At 42.4% G+C, this 27,478-nt stretch overlaps 1 protein-coding gene across 3 annotated transcripts in view; it reads left to right on the top strand.

Moving 5' to 3' along the window:
* The window catches only part of MACF1 (microtubule actin crosslinking factor 1), a 320,564-nt gene that overhangs the window by 115,030 nt on the left and 178,056 nt on the right, over window positions 1-27,478 (top strand). For all 3 annotated transcript variants that reach the window (XM_055586319.1, XM_055586318.1, XM_055586320.1), the window contains exons 3-6: window positions 6,156-6,245; window positions 8,632-8,727; window positions 10,767-10,844; window positions 14,499-14,591. In XM_055586319.1, the coding sequence (XP_055442294.1) occupies window positions 6,156-6,245; window positions 8,632-8,727; window positions 10,767-10,844; window positions 14,499-14,591 (357 nt within the window). The remainder of the gene's footprint in view (window positions 1-6,155; window positions 6,246-8,631; window positions 8,728-10,766; window positions 10,845-14,498; window positions 14,592-27,478) is intronic.

The raw sequence follows: 27,478 nt of genomic DNA, 5'->3' as shown, positions 1-27,478 counted from the left end.
AGCTCACTGCTCCCTCAGCACTGCATTTACTGTCACACCTCTTCGCTTATTCAGCCTGTGGGAAAGGTCAGAAGGAGCCTGGCAGTGGAGTGCAGTTTAGGAGACCGATGGAGTCGTGCTGCCCAGGAGCGGAGTGTTGCCTTTGTTGCCCCGCTGTGACCATGGGGTGGTGGCTTGTGACCAGCTCTGCCCAGACCTGAGTTCTCAGGCCTTGATTTCACCCTCAGTGCGTTCCAACCCCCACTGGAGGACTCGGTTCTACGTTTGAACTTGGATTCTCTACTCCCTGAGCATTAGCGCCTGCCTGTGAAGTGAAGCTACCCTTGGGAGACTTTACAATCATCCTCATCCTCAGAGAATCTTTGTTAATCAGAGTTGGCTGATATCCCTGTCAGATTCCTCAAAGCTTAAGGAACTCTCAGAACAGGAGACGTAGAATTGTTATCTGCAAGGAGCCTCACACTTTACTCCCACATCATACTCTATTTATTTCAGCAGAGATTCCCAGCCCCCATTTTTGTTCCCTGCATTTGAGCACAGTTCTCTCCAGAAGTCTATGACCCCAGCCTCCCCCAACCCCCCACCAAAAAAAACCAGAACAGCAACAAAAAAAACAAACAAAATAACTTACAACAACTATAATCTGCTTTTTTAGTGTTAGGCTTTTCCTGGAGGATAAATTTGGCCGTTGAATCAAAATGGAATTTTCCCTTTTATGGCTGAGAAATCTATAAATTCAGAAATGCATCTGAAGTTACCAGGCTCGCTTTCATTTTCCCTGTATCTTTTAATAAGTATGTGTGCTAAGTCACTTCAGTCATGTCTGACTCTGTGCGACCTTAAGGACCGTAGACTGTCAGGCTCCTCTGTCCATGGGATTCTCCAGGTAAGAATACTGGAGTGGGTTACCATTTCCTCTTACAGGGGATCTTCCCAACTCAGAGATTGAACTCCATCTCTTATGTCTCCTGCATTGGCAGGCAGGTTCTTTACCACTATCACCACCTGGGAAGCCCTTAATAAGTATAAATGAGAGTAAATAACATACTTTTCTCTTTAAAGCTTTCTCCTCTCACTTATATATTGCTCTGCAACATAGTGTGGATCAAGGAAATTGAGCTACTTGTGTTTCTTTTAAGAGTGAGTCTTTGAGCAAAACTTTGCCAGATCAGGCTCTCTGCAGGTATTAAAGAATGCTACGGGACAATCCTTGGTTCTTTTGGGGGAGCCCCTTATAATTTAGTAATGTTGTTAATATGTTGTTTCTACCCTTCAAGCATCATGGAAGCCTTGTGAAGGGAAAAAGCAGTGAACACAGAGTCAACAGACAGTGATCTGGCACTTTCCAGCTAAATGATTTTACACAGTTATGTAACTTCTCTAGACAATGCATTTCTCATCTGTAAACTGAGAATGTTAGCGTTAAGTCATCTTTGAAGTCCCTTTGAGCTCCGATTCTGATACCAAGCACTTAAGTGCAATTTATTCCCTTTGCTAAAGCCACTCAGAAACTGGGGGAAGCTGTTTATTTTTTCATACCCTCAAGCCAATCTTTTAAAAATTGGGAGAGCAGAGCTTTCCTTGGTTTACGAATGCATGATGATTGGGGAGGATTGGCCTTGTCTGAAAATTTAGTCATTCATTAATTTTTAAAAATAGCTGTGTTGAGATTTAGTTTACATATCACACATTTAAAGTATACAGTTCAATGACTTTTATTATATTCAAAATTGTGCAGCCATCACCACAATTTTAGAACATTTATTTTCCTCACTCCCCATAAAGAAACCCTGTACCCTTAAATCATTATCCCTAACTGCTAAGTCACGTCAGTCGTGTCCGACTCTGTGCGACCCCATAGACAGCAGCCCACCAGGCTCCCCCGTCCCTGGGCTTCTCCAGGCAAGAACACTGGAGTGGGTTGCCATTTCTTTCTCCAATGCATGAAAGTGAAAAGTGAAAGTGAAGTCGCTCAGTTGTGTCCGACTCTTCGCGACCCCATGGACTGCAGCCTACCAGGCTCCTCCGTCCATGGGATTTTCCAGGCAAGAGTACTGGAGTGGGGTGCCATCGCCTTCTCCACATTATCCCTAAACACCCCTCCATTCCTTCCCCTGCCCTAGGCAACCACCAGTCTATTCACTCTCTGTCTCTATAGGTTTGCTGATTCTAAATATCTCATGTAAATGGAATCATACAACATGTGCTTGTTTGTAACTGGTTTCTTGCTTATAGTATAATATGTAGGCATTTGGATTATTTTCAGACTTTGGCTAATGTGAACAAAGAATGCTGCTATGAACATTCATTCATGTACAAATTACTTTTTCTGAACATATGTTTTTAATTCTTTTGAATATATACCTAGGAGTGGAATTACTGAGTCATATGGTAACTTGTGTTTAGCCTTTTAAGGAACTATCAGGCTGTTTTCCAAAGCAGCTGCACCATTTTATATTCTCACTAGGAGTGTATGAGGGTTCCGGTTTCTCTGTAGCTTCACCAGCACTTATTATTTGTCTTTTTGATTATAGCCATTCTAGTCAGTGTGAAGTGTGGAGTCTGTCTGTAGTTTGATTTACATTTTCTTTATGGCTACTGATACTGAGCATCTTCTCATGAGTTTGTTAGCCATTTGTATATATTCCTTGGAGATTTCTAAAGAACCGATTTTGATGGTGATTTTTACAGGGACTACAAACAGGCAGGGACCTGGACAGTTGAAGTTTTTTTACTCATCTTATTTGTTAACAGAGTAGCATGATAGTTGGAAAGAAGCATACCTATGGATGATTCCTAAGCATTCTTGGCCCTAACTGGCTGCCCCTAATATTTCTGGTACTTAGTCCACCGGACTTTCTCTGAGATTTGTGGAAAACTTTAGAGACAACCCAGTATGTACAAAAGAGTTAAAGACTAGAATGGGGGAGACCTGGATTTGATTGGCTTAGTCATTTACTAGCTGTCTGATCTTGGTATGTTAGCTGAGCCCTCCAAAATCTCACCTCTGCATCTGAAACTTTTCTGATGTAAAAGCACTAACAAATGTTAGCCAGTTCTTTATCCTTGTCTCGGCAGAGCTGTGTCCAGTGCGCTTCAGAAATAGACAGCTGTTCTCTGCTGAAAATTCTCTAAGGGGGGAAAAACCTCACCTCCCCCATTACTTCTGTCTAGACCTCTCTGCTGTTTTTCATAGTTAATTGGTTATTATAGTCACACAAAGACTGAGAAACACAGTAAGCTAGTTCTCATCTAAATTTCTTGTAAGGTTCAACTTTACTATTCACAGGCATAAAACTTAACTGGAATTTTCAGAAGGAAACATTGGAGCTTTGATATAAAACTAACCTTTGCATTTTAAGTGCCTCCTTTATCTTTTCAGCTCTCCGTGGTGTTTGGTGTCCCATTGAGAACATGATCTCATCTGGTTCACAACCCTATATAATTTATTTAAATAATTACTCCTTGACCACTCCCGATTTTTATACCCTGTATTCAGGTCTTAGCTGCCAAAAATAAATCGCTCATTATTGTCTCTTCTCTTCTTAACCCTTAATATCTAGTATTTAATAATTTCTGACATTTAAAAATCTTGTATTTGTTTGTTTGTAATCTGATTTCCATCCCCCAACTTTCTAGAAAATCATTCTCACAAAAGCCCTTTGATTTGTCAGAAAACTCAAAAACCGTTTCCTAGTCTTCATCCTCCTTGTCCTGTCGCGTCGGATGCTGGTGGCGATCGCTTCCTCGATGTTGCTCCCTTGCTTGTTGCCTGACTCTTCCACTGCCTTTCCCCATCCGCCCTGCCCTTTGTTGATTGCTTTCCCATCTCCTGCCTTCTAATTTCGGCTATTCCCTCAGGCTCAGTCCTTAGCACTCTTGTTTTTTTCTTTTTGCCCCAACCCAGAAAGCCCAACATTTCCCATGTGTTTAGCTAGCACCTCAATGCATATGACTTCTAAACTTGAGTTCTCAGCTGACCCGGATTGGATTCTGGTATTTCCAGCTGCTTCAAGAACATTTCCATTTGTAGCTCCTTTGCTGTTGTTTTAAACTCAGCATATTTAAAATTGAACTTGTCAAAACCAACTCCCTTTCCAACCCTTATGACCTGCTAATTTCTGTGAGTGGTGCAGTGTGGTTGTCCCAGGCCCCAAGCTTGAACCCTTGGACCCACTTGAGGGAGGAGTCTTAAGATTTTAGAGCCACCCATATGTTCGAGCCAGCTTTCGTGGCCTTGTGAGAGCTGAATAGTGAATGTTCAGGAGTCTTGTGAGCTATTTTCTAAGCACAGCCATGATGATAAGTTAAATTATATAAACTTACACTTAAATTAGATTTAAAATGAAGGTAATAAATACTCAAAATTCATTCCTTCTTAGATACTTTACTACATTATTATCATCTGTGCTCTTGAGGTTAATTATATCTGTTGTCTCTTTATGATGGAAATACTGTGTATTGGTGTGCTACTGTACATCTCTCCCCAACATCGCTTTTAGTGACTTTATGTTAATAGCTTGAAATCGGTCATGGTAGGAGTATTTACACCATGGACATGAATAAGTGGTATAAGTTTGAGCCACGTGTATTGTTTCATTTATTGTCTAAACTTAAGAAAGTGAGGGAGAAAATGTTAATATTGAAGATTACACTAAAAAGTGTGTCATGTCATTGTCAATATCACAAAAAAAGTTAAAGAAATATTCTTTAAAGATTTGAAAGCTATTATTCAACTCATGATGAACTGTTTTCTCCGATTGGGTTATCTGTCTGTCAGCTTCTTGGTCCTTCATGTACAGGTACAAACATGTGCATCCTTCATATTTCCACCCTCCTATTTAGGAGTCTTTATGTGATTTTCCCATCCTCTTTCTCTATCAAACATTTTCTAATCCTTCAAGTCCTTTCTCTTCTAGGAAGTCCACCAAGATGTTTCCAGTCTTTGTCTTTTCAGATTCTCAGTTTTGAATGCTAGAATATTACAGTTGGAAAGGACTTATAGTTCAGGCTTCCATGTGAATGTAGAAATCCCAGTATCCCAGCCCTTGCTTGAAAAACTCCAGTGACTAGAAATCCACTACTTCTAGAGTAACCCTTTCTCTTGTTGCCTAGAAAGTTGTGTATATTGTAAAGGGTCTTCCTTCTTATAATTTCCACTAGTCTTCTGATTCTGTTTGTGCAACACTCAATGAAGGTGTCACTAGACTTGGAACAAATCAGTCATATTAGCCACGTCCTAAAGTTGTGTGACCATAACTTCTCAGAGCCTTAGCTTCCTCAGTTTCTCTTATGAAATAGGACTTCGCAGGGCAGTTGTTTGGATTAAATAAATAGAATGAGATTACGGCTGATTACAAAGCCTTGTAGTAATGGCAAAGGCTAAAATCAGAAAGATGAAACTGAAGCCAGTTTTTCCACTTAGTTTTGACCTTAGGCAAGTTACTTAACCTCTTTGTGCCTAGTTTCCGCATATGTAAAATAGGCATAATATAATAATAATAGTAATAATGTGTAATATAATAATGCCCACCTTATAGATGTTAGGGGTGGGTGAGATAACATCTAAAGCATTTAGTGTTTGACATTACCCACGCATTTTTCTAAAGTGATATTTGTTTTTTCATAGTTTCAGTTACAAAATTAGAATTATTTTTCCCCAAAGGAAAAGAATTCTCAAATTCACTATTTATTTATTTATAAGTATTGGGTAAAAAAGGGGTTAAATTAAAGCTACACCCCATGGAACACTGAGTGTCTAGCATTTTGATTTCCTTTGTAGCACTCTGGAGGGCTTTACTGACTCTGACAGGTCTCATGTGTCCATCACTGGCTGTTGTATCATATTTTTGCCCATAATAATTCCTGAGATGTTTCGGGATGATCAAGACTTGGCCAAACTTTATGGAATATTGTTCAGGGTTGACTGGAGTATGTAATAGATCTGGCGTCAATTTGAAAAAACACATACAAGCCTCTGTTAAGTGTTACCATCTCATATGTATTGTATTCCAACCTGAATATTCCTGAACTGTTTATTGTTTTCTGTTTCAAATTATTTAATTTGTGTTTACAAAGAACCGTAAGCGCTTGTGTGGATAATAAAATAATTCAAGATCAAATAAAAATCAGTCTTGTTTTGCTCTCACGCGCAGGTCCGCAAGCACATAAATGACCTTTATGAAGACCTGCGGGATGGCCATAACCTGATCTCTCTGCTGGAGGTCCTCTCGGGCATCAAACTGGTGAGCTTCTCTCTCCTCCTAATGGGTGACTTCCCAGGTGTGGCCCTATTAATGATATAGGTCCATCGTGTTGAGTGCTGGGGAGGTGGCTGTCACTTCTGTTACATGGGAGGAAAAAGTAGAAGAGGTGATGGCTGGACTTTATTTCCAACTCAGACTTAATGCTTTACAAATGATACCAATTCAGTTCAGTTCAGTTGCTCATGTGTCCGCTTCAGTGTCCGACTCTTTGCGACCCCATGAATCGCAGCACGCCAGGCCTTCCTGTCCATCACCATGTCCCAGAGTTCACTCAAACTCGCGTCCATCGAGTCGGTGATGCCATCCAGCCATCTCATCCTCTGTCGTCCCCTTTTCCTCCTGCCCCCAATCCCTCCCAGCATCAGAGTCTTTTCCAATGAGTCAACTCTTTGCATGAGGTGGCCAAAGTACTGGAGTTTCAGCTTTAGCATCATTCCTTCCAAAGAACACCCAGGACCGATCTCCTTTAGAATGGACTGGTTGGATCTCCTTGCAGTCCAAGGGACTCTCAAGAGTCTTCTCCAACACCACATAGTTCAAAAGCATCAATACTTCAGTGCTCAGCTTTCTTCACAGTCCAACTCTCACATCCATACATGACCACTGGAAAAACCATAGCCTTGACTAGACAGACCTTTGTTGGCAAAGTAATGTCTCTGCTTTTGAATATGCTATCTAGGTTGGTTATAACTTTCCTTCCAAGGAGTAAGCGTCTTTTAATTTCATGGCTTCAATCACCATCTGCAGTGATTTTGGAGCCCCAAAAAATAAAGTCTGACACTGTTTCCACTGTTTCCCCATCTATTTCCCATGTAGTGATGGGACCAGATGCCACAAATAATATAAGTTCATTTTAATTTAACCTGATTTGTCATATATTATTTCATTTTTTTAATTCTTTAAATTCTAATTTCTTGATGGAATCCAGTATTGGTTCTATTACTTTTATATTTGCATGATTTCTCCTTGTTCTTTATCTATTTATACATGCTAGTATTTCAGGAATAGTAGATTCTCACTTTAAGATTTTTTAATAAGGCATGTTTTTCTTCCTACAGTGTTATTTCTAGTCTACACAGATTCCTCCTATTTTTCCTTCTACTGTGAATTACTTTATTTTCTATATTCAACAAAGAGCTGAGATTTACAGGTGTTTAGAGTCATTGTTTCCCAAACGGCCTAACTTCCTCCCTTCTGGAATTCATCGTCTGTCACAGGTTTGAAGAAGAGCTGAAGTTGATGTCTGAGCATAGCCCCAGATGCTGTACATCTGGGCTCCTTGGATAATTAGATACGCCTGCATCCTCCCCATATGTATTAAATGTGACTTATGGAAACAGTTACCTGTCTGAGGACAAAGCCTGTCCAAACCTCTTGGCTTATCAGCTCTTGTCCTCACTTTGTTGAAGGGATCAGGGTGGCCTCACCATGGGCTCATTGTTTCACATGTGGGAGCCTAACTTGAGCCTGTGATGCTGTGTGGCTCCTGCTCTGTCTAGAGTGTTATAGACAACATGCTTTTTCGTTTAGAAAAGGCCAAGGCTGAGTGTGGAGACACCTGTGAGAGGTGCGCCGGAGCCGGCACACTCTCTGTCTTTGGTGAATTCTAGAGCAGGATTTGACACGTTAGATTTCTCTCCCTAAGTAATAGTCAGCTTCTTCCAGGATTGGGCTTGGCTTTCCTGGGGTCCTTTGTTTTGGTTTCTTTTCTTTTTTAAAAAAAAAAAAAAAAATTTTTAATGGCCTAAAATTGACAGATGCTTTTGTTGACATAGCCAGTACATATGAATTCTAGTTCTTCTCTGGCCCTCATTTATAAATCTCCTAAGTAATCAGAATTTTACTTTCACTGTGTTGGACTTAAAAGTGCTCACAAAATTATATTTTAGGCAATTTGGCTGGTATATTTGATGAACTTGTAGTGATTTTATATTGAAAAGTGATCCTTTTCAGTGATGTTGCTTACAAAACAGGTTAAAACCACTCCAATCTGATTTCTTTCCCTAGCCTTTGAAGACCTACAGGTGTTTATGGAGATAGTTGTAAAATAATCATCTTTTCACCAGAAACCACCCAAATATCTCTTTCATATGCATATTCTCATTATGCATTCTCCCTTACTTGATTCACAAAAGTAGGGAGAATGGATGGCCTGTGGAGAGTTAAAGCTGTGTTTCAACATAAGAAGTGTTCAGTATAACCATCTGTTCTGGTCTTAATTTTGTTTTGCATCTTTGTGGAGGTGGGAGGGTATTTTCATATTTATTTTCATCTTTTTTTTTTCCTGCGTTCATTTCCTTTTCATTTATGTGTTGTGAATTTCCTGTTAACTCTGTCACGTCTCTGCCTTGGTTGGTGGCCAAAGGAGCCGGCAGGGCTGAAGACCCTCCGCCTGGTGAGCATGCCCTCCTGGCGCCGTGCAAACAGCGAGGAGCAGGAGGAGGAAGATGATGATGATGTCGTAGGTCCTCCTGGGGACACCAGCGTCCCAGACGGCGCTGCAGGGCCATCAGAGGGTTTGGGGTTCTCTAGGTCCCCAAGTAGCTCACTTACCAATTGCCTTCTTCCCTGTCCACCTGGGAATTTGGGTCCCAAAGAAAGTAGTTAAAACTAATTGTGCCTTGTGCCACCATTAGACGATCCCAGGGTGGGAACTGTTTTGCTTATCTGTGAGTAGCTGGCACAAAAAGAATAATGATGTTTGGCAGCGTCAAGTCCGGTTGTGACTGGAGACCCATGCCTTTCTGGTGGCCTTGCTGTGTTGTCTGAGTCTAGATTGCAGAACTGTGGAAAGCTTAGTTGACAGCATGTCAGTTGCTCCTTCTGTCTCTACACTCCAGACTAACGGGGACTTGCTCGCCACCTCTCTGGCCTCCAGGTTCTCAGCACACACCGCGTCATTTGTTTTCAAAAGAGCCTGTTGTTTGCAAACCACTCACTGCATGGGGATACTCTGCCTTCGTCAATAACATCTCTAGTTGCTATAGAGGACAGAGATTTAACTTGCATGTTCTCAAGGGTATTTTTGGTGGGGAGTACTTAGGCGTAAAGATTAGAGTGTGTAGGAGGGCCATTTTCTGCTTGCAGACCCTAAGTTACAGCCTGTGATTTTTCTCCGGAAATAGAGATCAGGCAGTGTCCCCATTCCCTGTCCTCTTAAAGTCGTCTTTTCATCTCATTGATCTCCCCTCCCCTCCAGTTGCCTTAGCATCTTCGGTTTCACAGGCTCTGTCATCTTCTAAGCCATATTCACAATTAGTTCAGCTAGAATGACTGAGAAGAGATTCTTACTAAGAAGGTTTTTCCTAACACTTTGACTTACAAAGTTATCCTATTGCACAGAGAGGCCTCACATTCTCTGTCAATTACCCTGGTTTGAAAGTTTTGCTTAGAAGGATTGAGGGACCCCCACAGAGATGCTTCCACCCCGTCCCTCCACGTGTTGGGTTACTTTTTGCCCATCAACCTGGGCAGTGTTTCCTCTGTGCAGGTGCCCACAACAGAGCTACCTTGTATTTTATTGGCCTTTAGTTAGTAACATTTTGATACTCATAAATGAATTGGGTATGATCTAGTGAGAGTGATGTTTTAGTCCCAATTGTAGTGGTGGGGGGAACCATTGGAAAGTAAGCAGGAGAAGACACTCCAGACGTAGATAGCCATCCCTGCCTGTGCTCACTGGAGAAACAGATTCCACGCAGTTTTGGGTAGATAGGAATTGAGCCTTGGATCCGGGAGGTGGTGCTGGTGGCACCAGAGGCACTGGGTGGAGGTGGGCTCTCCACTGTGGCTCGTGTGACATCCAGGATTGAGTGGCTAGCAGGAAATACCTTTCTTTGGAGTTCTGTGTTGAAGAACCCTATACCATCGAGGTCTTGTTTGCTCTGGGTATTTCAAACTGGAGTAAAAGGTGGCTTTCCTACTTTGTCTTCCTAGGAAATAGGTTCCTTCTTGATTCCTGCCTTCCATTTTAGATTTTTTCACTTACCGAGCATGTGTAACTTCTCATTCCCTAGTGTAAAATTGACTACCTGTAGTTTCTTTTGCCAGGTTGTAATATGGTTGGCACTGTCCATTACTGAGCCACCTGTAATTAGGCCTTTTACCTTTCCCTTACAGTAGCATTTAACTGTGGTTCTGGGAGCCATAGAGCCAAATCTTTGTTTGCATTAACCTCACATCCAGAATCGAGTTCTGCCACGTTTGGCTGCAGAGGAGCCTGTAGAGAAGCTGCGGCACGACTCCAGCATCTGCGTTCAAGCGTGCCGTGGGCTCACGGGGATCTGAGTGGTAAACGAGGCGTTTGGGGGCCTCGGCGAGCATGGTGAAAACTCACACAGGTCCTGCCTGGAGGGGTGCTTTGTGTGACGCTCCCACGCCTGGCTTCAGTCATGGGAACTCTTTGTGGTCTTTTAGTTCTTGAAATGAAAGCAGAAAGGGATCTGCGTGGGTAAATTGGTGTCGCTGAAACAAACATCCCTTTTGTTTGTTTGTTTGCAGCCCCGGGAGAAGGGCAGGATGCGTTTTCACAGGCTGCAGAACGTGCAGATTGCCCTGGACTTCCTAAAGCAGCGACAGGTAAGAGCGTCCCGTGTGTCCCCCACTCTGCCAGGGAAAGTTGGCATCGGGTCCCTGTTCAGGGACGTTCTCATTGCCCCTGGTAAGTCCTCAGTAAATCCGACTGATACAGTTCTGAGTCTTGCTTGCTGGTGAGCAGCTGTATTGTGTCTGAACAAATCTTACAAAGAGTGTGTGGCCTGTCTTAGAGGGAAAGTCTTAAAGAAGAGCAAGACGTGAAAGATTGACTCACCTCCACTCAGGTGGAGACCAAAGGGAAGATGAGAAATAAACCGGCAAAGAAGATGGGAAAAGGTACATCATCCAGGAGAGGGGACACCAGAGTGCTTCATCATCATAAGAACCGGATGAGGGGATGTCAGGCTGGTTGAATGGCACGTGGGGCTGGAGGGGAAGCTCTCAGCTGTGCAGCATCGGTGACCTCAGAGACCAGGCTCAACAGAGCAGAGCAGTGTTTAGTAAAGAAGCTGTTCCCGCCCTAGATAGGAAGGAAGGAAGACAGAAGCACACTTTTAGACATAGAAGCTAGTGAAGAGAAGAGAACAGAATGAGAGTGAGGAGTATGGGTCAGAGAGCAGGTTAGCCCTGGAAGGCGCCTTGGAGATTGCTAGTCCAGCCTTTTCATTTCCTATGAACGGAAACTGAGAAATGACCTGCCCTAGGTCACAGAAGTGAGAGCGAACCTGGGAGTCCTACCCAGGCCTCCTGGGCACTTTAAATGCTCCTTTCATGCTGCTCTCTACACACCGTCCTTCTTCCCTTGACTCCCTAATTGATGGAACCAAGTCCAGCGATTGAGGGATGAGATCCAGAGCACAGCTGATGTAACTTCTTTGAAAAGGAAAGGAAAAATGCCTCTTCTGAGGTACAGTGAGGAGGAAGGAAGGAGGGATAAAAATACAGAGAAGGTTTGTGGAGGGGAGGAAAGTGGATGGATGAGGGGGTCAGAGTTCATCTGCCTAGAGAGCTGTTTGGAAAGATTTGGTATAGCTACAGTTGCCAGGCAACAGCTCTGGTCACGATGACATGACATGGTGTGCATATTTTTGGAGTTAGTTCATTTTTGCCACTCTTATCAGTAATTCTCATTAACTTGGGAAATTCTCTTTCTGTGTACTCCCATAGCCATTTGCTTCTAATATAATACTTATGACTTTATTGTTATTTCTCTGTTTGCTGTAATGCTTTGTAGGCCCGTGGGGACAGAGAATGTGATCTTAACCTTTTTATCTTCATCACCTGTCGTAATGAATGGTCCATAATTGACACTTAATAAATATTTGTTGAAATAAGTGGTAGGAGAATTAGAGGTTGAAGTGTTCAGGGGACTAGAGAAAGCATCCTTGGAATGTCTGTGTGTAGAGTTAGAGAAAACCAGAGAGGGCCTTAATGGTCAAGGTAAATTGAAAAGGATTGATTAGCTAGAAGCCTCAATAAGGATGGAGAGTAGACTGGTTACTAGGATATAATAAAAATGTGAGCCATGAACTGTGGACACAGAGAAGGGCAGAAGGAACTCTGGAGCAGTTCTCGGTGATGGTGAGGTTGTCGCTGTGCAAGTGTCCAAAGCAGAGCGAAATGAAAGTCATCTGCAGTGGGAAGGCAGACGAGTTATATAGATGGGACGACACCTGGGTCAGCGAGGTGATGCCAAAATTGCCAAGAAAGATGGCAGAAGATGAGGTAGGGAGGGTAGGAGTTAGGTGTGAGGTCTCCAAGGAATGGATTGGCAGACACTGGAAGGTGGCTTGGCCAAGGAGGTATTCAGAATCCACGGGGAAAGCTGCCGGAGGTGGGGCGGGGGAACTGGACTTGGCTGATGCTGCCAGCCTGCCAGCTGTGGGCTGTGAGTGATGAGAAGACCTGCACTGAGGCAGGAAGCAGGGCCTCCTGCTCCCAGTGTACAGAAGAGGAGACAGAGATACAGGAAAGGGGAAGAACTTGCCCAGTGTCTTGTTCATTCAGGCTGCTGTAACAAAATATTGTGGCCTGGATGGCTTATAAACAATAGAAATTCATTTCTCATAGTTCTGCAGAAGTCCAAGAGGGAGGCAGATTTGGTGTCTGATGAGGTCCTTGTTCCGAGACTGCTTTTAGCAGTGTCCTCATGTGATGGGAAGGTCAAGGGAGCTTTCTGGGTCTCTTTTATAAAGATACTAATCCCATTCCCTTAAGGCCTGCTGCTGCTGCTGCTGCTGCTAAGTCGCTTCAGTCGTGTCCGACTCTGTGCGACCCCATAGACGGCAGCCCACCAGGCTCCCCCGTCCCTGGGATTCTCCAGGCAAGAACACTGGAGTGGGTTGCCATTTCCTCCAATGCATGAAAGTGAAAAGTCAAAGTGAAGTCGCTCAGTCGTGCCCGACTCTTCGCGACCCCATGGACTGCAGCCTACCAGGCTCCTCCGTCACCCCCAAAAGGTCCCACCTCCAGATACCTTCGGATTGGGTGTTAGGATTTAACCTATGAATTTTGGAGGGACACAGCATTCAGTCTACAGCACCAGTCACCATAGTGTAAGGAGAAGTGAGGATGCTGCTTGAGGTCTTGAGTACATGAAGGTTTCAGTTCAGATGAAGAGACAAAGGAAGGGCAGCTTCAGGGCAGTTGTCACGGTTGTCAGGAGCTCCGTGAGGGTACGATAGAGACTCACGGGGTGGAGGTGGAAATAGGCTGGTTTTCCTAGGACACTCTGAAAGGCCCCCGTCCCAGGAAATCCCTCAGTCTCCAGCACACAGGGATGGTTGGTCACCCTGGTGGGGGAAGGGCCTGTGTGTCTGTGTACATCGTGTTGCTGGAATGAGATTTTAGGAGTAAGGCGGGTGCTATGGGAGGAGGGGAATAGGTGGGACAGGCCAGAGACGGGTGAGGGACAGGAGGCAGATCTCTCTCTCTCTCACAACCTTGAAAAAATAAGAAAGAAAAAGCAAAAAGGGCTGGGAAGACTTAATTAAAAAGCAGCTCACAATAGCAAGTGCTTGCGAAATTGCTTTGCTGGTGGGATTGCAAAATGGTACAATCGTGCTGGAAAATTGTTGGCAGTTTCTTACAAAGCTAAACGTATACCATATGACCCAGCAGTCCCACTCCTAGGAATTTACCCTAGAGAAATGAAAACATGTGCTCACACAAAAAAACTGTACATGAATATAAGAGCTTTATTCATAACTGCCCCAACATGGAAACAACCCAGATTCCTTCAGTGGAGGAGTGGATAACTATTGTGTGTAGAATACAGGTATAAGGTATACAGGAATACTCCTCCACAACGGAAACAGGCAGGCTATTGCTCCAGGCAGCAACGTGGATGGGGATCTCACGGCCATTGTGCTGAGTGCAAAAAAGCCAGGATCTGAAGATTACATACTCTGGGACACCATTTATATGACATTCTGGGTAAAGCAACGCTGGGAACAGATCAGTGGTTGCCAGGATTTAGGGGTGAAGGCAGGATTTGACTGCACAAAGTCCCACCTTTTGGGGTTGATGCTCCTGTTTTGTTACCCTGATTATAGTGGTTGTTAACACAAATCTATGCATAGTGAAAACTCAAACTGTACACCAAAAAAAAAATTAACTGCGTATGAATAATGAAAATCTATAAAAAATGAAATCAAAGTTGCAGAGCTCTCAGACCAGCTTTCGTTTCTTTTTCAGGTGAAACTAGTGAATATTCGCAATGACGACATCACAGATGGCAACCCCAAGCTGACCCTCGGCCTGATCTGGACCATTATCTTGCACTTCCAGGTAGGGTCTGTGGTCTGGGGTCCTGGTGCTCAGTTTGGACATGGCCTGGACAGAGCTAGAGATTGCTCTGCTTTTCACGGGCACACTGAGCCTTCCTTCTCTGTATTTGTCAGTGAATGAGAGAGGGGGGCAGAGCAGGAGCTCTAAAGGAAGAGAAGCATTGGCCTGGAGGCAACGCTGTTGCAGTGTAAACCAAGAACTTCCTCATCATTTGCATGATGAAGGGGGATTTTTCACCTGTTGATGCTGTGGCTTTGGCACTGACAATCTGGTTATTAGCAGTCTGCCCAGCTGAGTCAAAACTGGCTCTTTGGGGACTCAGAATATGAGGGATGAGGAGAGATGTTGGATTTGTTGCTCGGGAAGGGTGGAGTAAAGCCTTATAATCCTGCTTTGATGTAGCCTTTTCTTCGTCTCTAATGATCTTAAACAAGCCTGGTTAATTGTAGCACTGTTTTAGTCAGGTTGGGCTGCTGTAGTGAAACACCGCAGGCTGGGTGGTTTGCAGCAAGCATTCGCTTCTCATAGTTCTGGACGCTGAAGTCTGAGATCAGGGTGCTAGCATGGTTGGCTCCTTGGTGAGGGCCCTCTTCCTGGTTATATCCTTAGGTGACCTTTCCTTGGGTCATGCATGCACAGAAAGAGATCTCATGTCCCTTCAACTTTTTATAAGGGCATTAATCCCATTATGGAGGCTCCACTCTCCTGACCTCATCTAAACCTAATTACCTCTTAAAAGACCGCACCTTCAGATAGCATCACATCAGGGCTATTATGGCTTCAATATATGAGTTTCGAGGGGACACAAACATTCAGTTCATAGCAAGCACCTTGGTATATGTGCTTGTAAACACAATCTTGTAGCATCCATCACACCCAAGAACAGTGGCATCTTGGTAGTGTTCACATGGTCACACAGCCTTCCTGTTCCTCCTCCCTAAGGCAAATCCTCTTCAAGTCTAGATACTATTGGGAAGTCACAGCCCTATTTTTATAAAAAAGACTATCTTGAATCACGTTAGCTCAACTTAACAAAACTATTTCTCAGACAACTCTTGAATACCCAACTAGATGACAGGGATCACTTCTTGAGCAGGTGGGAAAAGAAGGCTTTTATAAATACCTCACTCAAGGCACTGCCTCCAGGGTCGGTGTGGCTGTGATGTCCCAGTTGGGGAGTCAGCGCCACCTGCTGGGTGAATGCAGAACAGCAGGTGTCCCAGAATTCCTGAGAATCTGAGAACTTCTGAGAACTCAGGGATTATAATTTCTTGGGGCTCTGGTTTGGAGCCACTGCTGACAATCTGCAGCATAAGTAGGCTTAGGAAAGCGTGGAGGTAACATGTGTTTTTGTGGAACCACAGGGTGTCCTCAGGCATGCTTCGGATATAGGGATAACCAGGAACATGAATTTGGCAAGTGTGCCTTGGCAGGGTTGGAACAAGAACTTTGTTGAGCTTTCATAGCGTTATCCCCTTGGCACTCTTACGAACAGCGGGCTGTTTTAGAGGAATATTTTTGGTTGTTTGTATGCCACAAACCACCTTTCACTTTGAGACACCAATGCTATCCTGTAGCTGTGAGGTAAGAGGAATCTGTCTGCTGTGTCTCCCTTTCTCCTGACTGCAACTAACTCACTCACTCAACAGAAGGGAAATTCAGGGGCCAAGGAATGAAAACTGAATTGGCTAGTTAAACTTTTCCTGGGACAGAAGATATGGGGATAATGTTCCTTAACTGAATATGCCATTAAGAAAATGTTCTAGAATTCTCTCTCTTTAAAAATTTATGAAAATTTTCAAACATTTATAAATGCAGAGAAAATCGTATAGAACTACCATATACTCATCACCTAGCTCACCAGTCACTAACTCGTGGGCAGCGTTACACTGTCTGTTTCCTGATCCATTCATCAAACCCTCCAGTAGGTTATTTTGAAAGGAGTCCAGACATCATATAATTTCATCTGCAAGTGTTTCAGTGTGTATCTCTGAAAGATTCTTCATTTAAGCAAAGCACAAAATTATAGCACTGTAAAAATCAGTAATTTCTTAAAATCATTGAATATCTAAGCAGTATTTAGATTTCCCCAATTATCTCATTTTAAAAATGGCTTGTTTGAGTCCAGGTTCGATGCACGATACTGGATGCTTGGGGCTGGTGCACTGGGACGACCCAGAGGGATGGAATGGGGAGGGAGGAGGGAGGAGGGTTCAGGATGGGGAACACATGTATACCTGTGGCGGATTCATTTTGATATTTGGCAAAACTAATACAGTTATGTAAAGTTTAAAAATAAAATAAATAAAAAAAAATAAATAAAATAAAAATGGCTTGTTTGAATCCAAAGTCCACACATTGCGTTAAACTTCTCTTCTCCTCTTTTTGTCCCCTTAACTGTTTGTTAAAGAAATCGGTCTTTTGTCCTGTGCAGTTTATGGAAAGATGCTGGTGGCGTCTCTGGATGTTTTCTAACAGTCTCCTCCATCCTTCTGTATTGTCTGTAAACTGGTGCTTTGGATCTAGACCTGAGGCTGAATCATACTCAGGTTCCCTTTTTTGTGCTGGGGCAGGGCAAGGATGGTGGTGTTGCACATCAGAATGCACATCAGAATGTCTGCTGTCTGTCTTTTCATCATGTTAAGCTTGATTGGTGGGTTCAGGTGTAACCAGCCTGATCCATTCCTTGTAGAGGCTTTCACCTTATCCCTTCACCTAAAAGTTTAACAGCTACTGTTTCATTAGAAGTTGCAACATGGTGGTACTCAAAATTCTGAAATTTTTTTCTAAAGCAGAACTTTACCTCGTCAATTACTCTGAGAGATAGTTCCTTTAGGAAAGGGAAGATAAAAAGATAAACGCTTTTATATTGCCCTCTGTTTCACCAGTTTTCAAAATAATTAGTTGATTCTCTTAAGATTCTCTGTAAGACCGATGAAAGTTTCATTGCTGATACTCATCTTCCCTTAGTAACACTGTGACTCATGGATTTCTACCCGACTTAAATGTGTTCCAATTAAATATAGCTGTCATTCTTCATAATATTCAGCTCCTCCTTTGGCCAGTGAGTTTTTTCACATTGACCCTGAGTCCTTCCTCATGATGCATATAGTCTTTGATAATGTCCTCTATTTCTTGTATGAAGAGCTGTTCCAGATACTTTTTGTATATTTCCTGTTTCAGGCCCGGGATTAGCAGCTTCTCCAAGGAACTGAAATTCTTTATTGACAACAGTCTGAGTGCTTCTTGGGTTGGTCACTCTTTCTGGATGTTTTCTGTGGACAAAACTAGCCAACATTTGTATTTGTCTTGTAAGAGAAAGTCAAGAATTTATAATGTTTCTAATTGATATTTAGAATTAGAGTTTTAGTCAACCTCTTTGACTTTGTATTCTTTTTTTTCTTATGCTAAAAATCTTGATCCAAACAAAGCAATATATTACTTATTCCCTTTCCCATATACACACATGCAAACACATGGATGCAAGTATATATAAAATCATGTATATATTATAGTGCATATACAAAATCATGTATGCATAAATTTATATATTTGAATAAAAATAACAATGATAGTGTTATTATTAACAACACAATTACTGAAAAGTTTGTGATTTCTTTAGTGTAAATTCCCTAAGGACATAGAAATAATATTATGTTAAAGCCATATGAAATAACCTCTCTCTGTGTTGTTAAGCCATCAATCTGATACACAGGTCCATTTGTATTTTATATTTTTTCAGTTTTTAGCAATTTTTTTTCTCCCTTTCAATTTTATTTTGCATTATATAGATCATATACATTGTTACAATGGGAAATTTCGAAAAGGGAATGCAAGGTGTGTTCAGCGTTTCGTTTCTGCCCCCTCCATCCTGTTTCTTCTCTTTCCAGCTGTTTTAAAGCATCTTTGGTTATTCTATCGGTTGTTTGTTTTAAAAAGTAGATTCTTTTTTAAAAACAACTTTATTGAGGTAGAATTTACGTACCATAAAATTGACCCATTTTCATTGTATAATTCAGCGATTTTTATGAGTTGTACAGCCAATCACCATAATCCAATTTGAGAACATTTTCATCATCCCACAAAGGTCCTTCTTGGCCATTTATGGTTATTCCATTCCCATCTGCAGCCTCAGGCAGCATGAATCTATCTATTCTCTGTTTCTATAGACTTGCTTATTCCAGACATTTCATTTAAATAGAATAGTCTGATATGTGCTTTGTTGTGTCCCGCTCCTTTTGCTTAGCGTTCTAATCTCGGGTTCATCTGCACTGTGGCGTGTATCAGTACTTTGTTCCTTTGTTGCAGAGGAGGATTCTGTTCTGTGGGTTTACCATATATTTTGTTTATCTGTTCAGCAGTTGATGGCCAATTGGGTTGTTTTCATTTTTTAGCCATTATAAATAATGTTGATATGAATATTTGTGTGGATGTATGTTTTCACTTTTTTTGGATATATACCTATGGATGGAATTGCTGGGTTATATGAGACCCAGGTTCAATCCCTGGGTTGGGAAGATCCCCTGGAGAAGGAAATGGCAACCCACTCCAGTACTCTTGCCTAAAAAATTCCATGGACAGAGGAGCCTGGCGGGCTACAGTCCATGGGGTCACAAAGAGTCGGACACAACTGATTGACTTCACATTCACACTCACACATTGTAGGTTAATGTATAACTTTTTAAGAAACTGCCAGACTGTCTTCCAAAGTGGCTGCTCCATTTTACATTCCCACTAGCACAATCGTGTGGCCTCCTGTTTCTCCATATCCTTGTCATTATCATTGTCTGTCTTTTGGTGATAGCCATCACAGAGAGTGTGAACTGTATCGCTTGTGGTTTTAGTTTTCAGGAAAATATACTTTTTAACTGAATTCCATAAACATTTACTGAGGTCCAGCTATGAGCAAGGTCTTAGGTAGAGTCTGTGGGAGATTCAAAATTAAACTAGGTACAGAATCTCTCCAGTTTGACTGCATAATTCAAAGGAGTGTACCATGAATTAACTTGATAGAGGTTTAAAGAATCAGGAAGATATGGGAAAGGACGATGGAACACAGCCTGTACTCAATAACTGGCAGCAATTATTGGTAGTAGCCTATTATAATTATTAGTGAAACTTACAACTGTATGGACTTTTGACCTAGCCTGTTGTACTCTGCTGTTACTGATTTTACTGAAAGATATAAACAGGTTTGCCCTAGTCTGTCGGCTGATGCATACTGGCTACCTGCTTTTCTCTGTTCACTATTTCAGCATAGCTGAATTTTGTCTTCTTATGGAGAGAAGTTATGTTGCCAGAGTATTTTCCCAGATGCAACTAATTGCTTTTCTTTGCTGTTCTTGAAGGCTTGGCATTTGCCTATTAATTAGCTAAGTGTTTAGAAGTGTGGGGAAAGATTCCCTGCTTACAAAGCTTTTGGTTAACTGATAAAGGATCATATAGAACCTCCATGTAGAGGTCTTGCTGTAGATAGGAAGTGATGTGTCTCTTGCTAGTTATCTATCATTGTGATTTTCTAGTCTTTCATTGTTGAGCTAACTGTTCTGTGCTAGCTGTTCTCATCAAGAGTGCGTGGTATATAAAGCCAAATAGAAACGCAGAGAAGAACTATCAAATGTTAGGGGATCAGTAAAATAGTCATTCAAAAAACTAGATCATGGCATCCTATCCCATCACTTACGGGCAAACAGATGGGGGAAAAATGGGAACAGTGACAGACTTTATTTTCTTGGGCTCCAAAATCACTGCAGATGATGACTGCAACCATGAAATTAAAAGATGCTTGCTCCTTGGAAGAAAAGCAGAGACGTCCCTTTGCCAACAAAGGCCCATATAATCAAAGCTGTGGTTTTTCCAGTAGTCATGTATGGATGTGAGACTTGGACCATAAAGAAACCTGAACACTGGAGAATTGATGCTTTCGAACTGCGGTGCTGGAGAAGACTCTTGAGAATCCCTTAGACAGCAAGGAGAGCAAATCAGTCAATCCTAAAGGAAATCAAGCCTGAATATTCATTGGAAGGACTGGTACTGAAGCTAAAGTGCCAATATTTTGGCCACCTGATGCAAAGAGCTAACTCGTTGGAAGAGACCCTGATGCTGGGAAAGATTAAGGGCACAAGGAGAAGGGGATGACAGAGAATGAGATGGTTGAATGGCATCACAGACCCGATGAACATGAGTTTGAGCAAACTCCTGGTTATAGTGAAGGAGAGGGAAGCCTGGCGTACTGCAGTCCATGGGGTTGCAAAAAGTCAGACGTGATTGAACAACAAGAAAAAATAGTCATTATAGCCAATCTCTGTTATTGGTGTTAATGATGGAGATACATAGGTGGTGGTTGTCATTTCGAGGGAGTATGCAGTTGAAGGAGAGGCCGATTCCAGAGTAGAAATTTGCTACTGCTGATGGGACTGGTAACTTTATAGAGATTAATTATTTCCATTTTAACACCTACTAAAAAGATACACACTAAATGGGAAATAAATGGTTGACGTTTAAAAAAATTTTAATTTGAGTTTTTAATTAATGAAAATTTTAATTACCCAGAGAAGTACAGAAAAGTATATAACAGATCTTTATGTGTATAGTCACCTTCAGAATTAAACAGATATTAATAGTTTATATTTGCTTCAGATTTTTTTCCTTTCTCTTTAAAAAAAGAACATTTCAGATACAGGAATTTTCTTGTTCCTCCATCCCCCAGGTAAATACTGTCCTGAAGTTGAAGTGTATCATTCTTGTATATGCTTTTGTACTTTTATGACAGATGAATGCCTTTTTTTTTTTTTTTAAATATCAGACACATCGTATCTTCTATATATCCTTTTTTTCTGTTTTTTTTTTTTTTAACCACGTTTTTGGGGTATATTCGTGTTGATAAAGGAGGACCTGATTTGCTTATTTTAACTACTTATACATTGTCTATTATTTGAGTGAAGCCCCCTGCAGCTGTGTAACAGCTATTATTAACAGCTATTATTATTTGCAGTAAATTACGTATTTGTATGAAGGAGACATTCATTGCTGCAGTAAACATCTGTCCTTATGCATATGGGAAAGTGAGTTTTGTGGCTACATACCTGTTGGTGGGCTGCATGCCTTCATCTTTTTTCTGTACACTTTGTTTTGCCAGTAGCTTCCAGAAGCCTCCTGTGACTCACAGGGTGGCGTGACACCTACTGCTGTCTAATGTGGTTGGCTGTTTTCTGGATCCCTGCCCTAGGATACAAGCTTAAGTATGGAGGGATTTCATCTCTTGTTTTCCTCTTTGCCTTGATTAGAGTAGGCATTCAATAAATACTCATTAAATGAATGGATATTGTATGAAGTTGATCGTCTCAAAGCTGTGGGGTAGGTAGACCAGATGGCTAGACTGTGATGTCTGTTTTCCTGTGCCCATTGTTCTAAGGAGGAAGCTGAAACACAGAGACCAACTGACTCTTTGAGGTTACATATGCAGATACTAATAGTAGAATTTCTTATCTCTTGGTTTTGTCCAAGCCTGTTTTACGGTACCTGTTAGGATTTATGGTTTTCCTAGAAGATAAGTTCTTGAAAAATCAGAATCTGACAAAATTAGCTTTCCAACTTTCAAGTGTTTATTAAATACTAGTATATGTTTAGCACTTGGAAATTTTAAAAGTCTGGGAGGTCAGGTCAAGAGTGGTCTTAGCCAGGCAGATTCAGGGTTTACATTTTTTTATTCTTTATGACACTTAGTGCTTGGCATATAGATGAGGCATTTTTTCTTATTTGTGGAATGAATGAATGAGCTCTGGAGTCTTTCATGCCCCCTGTCTCTATAGGAGACCCGTGGGCAGTAAACAATTATCTAGTAAAAGCCATAGGAGAAGATGTGAAAAACAGCAGGACATCAGAAGCCTGCTTTCCCTGAAGGCAGCCGCGCATGTGCTAAGAGCTCAGGTTTGATGAGAGGATGGTCCAGGGGGCTGTCCTTGTGTTCAGAGTTAACTTACTTGGGGCAGTAGGGGAGGCAGAGGCCATGTGGAGAAAAGCAGGCACCTGAACTTTGGACTTTGGAACACAGCTATTTTCCTCAGAGCCTCGTCAAGAAAAAGAGCGTATCAGGGCCCAGGCAGTGGTGGGGTGCCTCATACCTCTGAGCTTCAGTAATAAATGGGGAGAACAGGGATTTACTATAGGCCAGGCATGGAGCCACACACTTTATAGACAGCATCCCATGAACCCTCTCTTAACCCCATTAAGTGGGTGGTAGTGTCCACCTTTTACCCGTAAGGAGATTGAATCACTTTGCCAGTTACTTAGCTACTAAACCTGCCTGCTAACGCAAGAGAGGTAAGAGATGCTGGTTCAATCCCTGGGTTGGGAACATCCCCTAGAGAAGGAAATGGCAACCCACTCCAGTATTCATGCCTGGAGAACCCCATGGACAGAGGAGCCTGGCAGGCTACAGTCCATGGGGTCACAAAGAGTCGGACACGACTGAAGCGACTTAGCACTACCTTGCTGAACTCTCTGCTCCTTTCCTAGACCAGTTTTCCTCTGGAGTAGAAGGAAATGAAAGCCTGATTTGTCCAACATGTTCAGAAGTTCAAGGAGGAAAAGGCTCCTAGACGTTGTCTGCTCGACTTAACCCGCAGTAGCAGTCACAGCCAGAGGCCGTTTCTTGCCCCAAGTTGATCGTTTTTAGGAATTGGATTTGCTTGTATTTCAGGAACAGAACAAGACCCAGAAGAACAAGACCCATCAGAACAAGGCCCAGTTTCCCCCTCAGTCAGTCTCTTCCATCAGGAAGCTTCCATAAGCCTCTTATCCTTCTCCATCAGAGGACAGACAGAATGAAAACCACAATCACAGAAAACTGACCATTCTGATCACATGGACCACAGCCTTGGCTAACTCAATGAAACTATGAGCAATGCCATCCGTGTAGGGCCAACCAAGACGGACGGGTCATGGTGGAGAGTTCTGACAAAATGTGGTCCCCTGGAGAAGGGAATGGCAAATCACTTCAGTATTCTTGCCATGAGAACCCCCTGAACAGTATGAAAAGGCAAAAAGATAGGACACTGAAAGATGAACTCCCCAGGGTGGTAGGTGCCCAATATGCTACTGCAGATCAGTGGAGAAATAACCAGAAAGAATGAAGAGACGGAGCCAAAGCAAAAACAAAACCCAGTTGTGGATGTGACTGGTGATGGAAGCAAAGTCCGATGCTATAAAGAGCAGTATTGCATAGGAACCTGGAATGTTAGGTCCATGAATCAAGGCAAATTGAAAGTAGTCAAACAGGAGATGGCAAGAGTGAACATCGACGATTTAGGAATCAGCGGACTAAAACGGACTTGAATGGGTGAATTTAACTCAGATGACCATTATATCTACTACTGTGGGCAAGAATCCCTTAGAAGAAATAGAGTAGCTATCATAGTCAACAAATGAGTCCGAAATGCAGTATTTGGATGCAATCTCAAAAACGACAGAATGATCTCTGTTCGTTTCCAAGGCAAACCATCCAATATCACAATAATCCAAGTCTATGCACCGACCAGTAATGCTGAAGAAGCTGAAGTTGAATGGTTCTATGAAGACCTACAAGACCTTCTAGAACTAACACCCAAAAAAGATGTCCTTTTCATTATAGGGGACTGGAATGCAAAAGTGGAAGTCAAGAAATACCTGGAATAACAGGCAAATTTGGCCTTGGAGTACAGAATGAGGCAGGGTAAAGGCTAATAGAGTTTTGCCAAGGGAACCCACTGGTCATAACAAACACCCTCTTCTAACAACACAAGAGAAGACTCTACACATGGACATCACCAGATGGTCAATACCAAAATCAGACTGATTATGTTCTTTGCAGCTGAAGATGGAGAAGCTCTAGACAATCAGCAAAAACACAACTGGGAGCTGACTGTGGCTCAGATCATGAACTCCTTATTGCCAAATTCAGACTTAAGTTGCAGAAAGTAGGGAAAACCACTAGACCATTCAGGTATGACCTAAATCACATCCCTTACCATTATACAGCGAGAGTGACAAATAGATTCAAGGGATTAGATCTGATAGAGTGCCTGAAGAACCGTGGATGGAGGTTCGTGACACTGTACAGGAGACAGGGATCAAGACCATCCCCAAGAAAAAGAAATGTAAAAAGGTAAAATGGTTGTCTGAGGAGCCCTTACAAATGGCTGTGAAAAGAAGAAAAGTGAAAGGCAAAGGAGAAAAGGAAACATATACCCATTTGAATGCAGAGTTCTAAAGAATAGCAAGGAGAAATAAGAAAGCCTTCCTCAGTGATCAATGCAAAGAAATAGAGGAAAACAATAGAATGGGAAAGACTAGAGATCTCTTCAAGAAAATTAGAGATACCAAGGGAACATTTCATGCAAAGATGGGCTCAATAAAGGACAGAAATGGTACAAACCTAACAGAAGCAGAAGATATTAAAAAGAGGTAGGAAGAATACACAGAAGAGGTATACAAAAAAGATCTTCACAACCCAGATAATCACGATGGTGTGATCACTGACCTAGAGCCAGACATCCTGGAATGTAAGTCAAGTGGGCCTTAGGAAGCATCCCTATGAACAAAGGTAGTGGAGGTGATGGAATTCCAGTTGAGCTATTTCAAATCCTAAAAGATGATGCTGTGAAAGTGCATCATATGCCAGCAAATCAGGAAAACTCAGCAGTGGCCACAGGACTGGAAAAGGTCAGTTTTCATTCGAATCCAATGAAATGAAATGCCAATGAATGCTCAAATTACCACACAATTGCGCTCATCTCACACGCTAGCAAAGTAATGGTCAAAATTCTCCAAGCCAGGCTTCAACAGTATGTGAACCGTGAACTTCCAGATGTTCAAGCTGGGTTTAGAAAAGGCAGAACAACCAGAGATCAAATTGCCAACATCCGTTGGATCATCAAAAAAGTGAGAGAGTTCCAGAAAAACATCTACTTCTGTTTTATGGACTGTGCCAAAGCCTTTGACTGTGTGGATCACAAGAAACTGGAAAATTCTTAAAGAGATGGGAATACCAGACTACCTGACCTGCCTCCTGAAAAATCTGTCTGCAGGTCTAGAAGTAACAGTTAGAACTGGACATGGAACAACAGACTGGTTCCAAATAGGGAAAGGAGTACGTCAAAGCTGCATATTGTCACCCTGCTTATTTAACTTCTATGCAGAGTACATCATGAGAAGTACTGGACTGGATGAAGCACAAGCTGCATTCAAGGTTGCCCAGAGAAATATCAGTAACCTCAGATATGCAGATGCCACCACACTTATGGCGGAAAGCGAAGAACTAAAGAGCCTCTTGATGAAAGTGAAAGAGGAGAGTGAAAAAGTTGGCTTCAGTTCAGTTCAGTTGCTCGGTTGTGTCCGACTCTTTGCGACCCCATGAATTGCAGCACGCCAGGCCTCCCTGTCCATTACCAACTCCCGGAGTTCACTCAGACTCATGTCCATCGAGTCAGTGATGCCATTGGCTTAAAACAGCATTCAGAAAACTAAGATCATGGCATCTAGTCCCATTGCTTCATGGCAAATAGATGAGGAAACAGTGGAAACAGTGACAGACTTTATTGTTTCGGGCTCCTAAATCACTGCAGATGGTGACTGCAGCTGTGAAATTAGAAGACGATTACTCCTTGGAAGAAAAGTTATGACCAACCTAGACAGCATATTAAAAAGCAGAGACTTTACCAACAAAGGTCCGTCTAGTCAAAGCTATGGTTTTTCCAGTAGTCATATGTGGATGTGAGAGTTGGACTGTAAAGAAAGCTGAGCACCGAAGAATTGATGCTTTTGTACTGTGGTGTGGGAAGACTTTGAGAGTCCCTTGGACTGCAAGGAGATCCAACCAGTCCATCCTAATGGAAATTAGACCTGAATATTCATTGGAAGGACTGATGATGAAGCTAAAACTCCAATACTTCGGCCACCTGATGCGAAGAACTGACTCATTTGAAAAGACCCTGATGCTGGCAAAGATTGAGGGCAGGAGGAGAAAGGGACGACAGAGGAAGAGATGGTTGGATGGCATCACTGACTTAATGGACATGAGTTTGAGTATACTCCTGGAGTTAGTGATGGATAGGGAGGCCTGGTGTGCTGCAGGCCATGGTGTCACAGAGTTGGACCTGACTGAGTGACTGAACTATACTGAACAGGAACAAAATTTAAGCTTGGGCCTTGGGGTGTGCATCTGTGAAGTCCCTTAGTTCCAGCACTCTTCATTGAAGGAGTGAAGGTCTGGTGCCTGCCTGGAGGGTGATATTGTTATGTCAGAGTTTTTGCTGATTAGGTGATTTCCTGGAGTCTGACTGAGTTTCTCTCCCCTGACCAATTTCTCTCCTGGTCCTGTTTCTTGCTGTGGTTTATCATGGTCATAAGATGGTGCTGCAACTTCGCAGTCGGCCTTGGGAAAGGCCTAGGGGAGAAGGGAGAAAGAATACCTCCCGCAGAGGTCAGGCACTCTGGCATGAATCCGGTGTCAAGCACAGTGTAGGAGCTGTGACTTCAGGGCTTCTCATGCTTTCCTTCGTGATGGGCATTTTTCAGGTCTCCGGGAGAGGTGGGTAGGCTTACTTAGAGCCAGGCCAGCTGTTTCTCTCTGCATAATGGTCTGGATCCTACTGGTATAGAATAAATAACTTCAACTGGGAGAAAACACGTGTAGCCTCTGTCCTTCCACTCCATTTGGAGCCCTTTGGACTGTGCTGTTATCTCATCTGTCACATGTATACTTAAAAAAAAAAAGAGGCGGGCAAACCCCACTGGCACAACAGGGTAGTTTTTGAATCCAACTTTTCAGCCTTTAATTCAGACTTCCTGCCCTGCTGCAATTTGAGTAAAAACCATCTGGGCCTCATTTTAGCAACTTCCTTTCTCAC

The sequence above is a fragment of the Bubalus kerabau genome, chromosome 6, assembly GCF_029407905.1.
Source record: "Bubalus kerabau isolate K-KA32 ecotype Philippines breed swamp buffalo chromosome 6, PCC_UOA_SB_1v2, whole genome shotgun sequence".
NCBI lineage: Eukaryota > Metazoa > Chordata > Mammalia > Artiodactyla > Bovidae > Bubalus > Bubalus kerabau.
The sequence above is the reverse complement of the archived record's forward strand: the minus strand, read 5'-3'. Positions and strand labels throughout refer to the sequence as shown.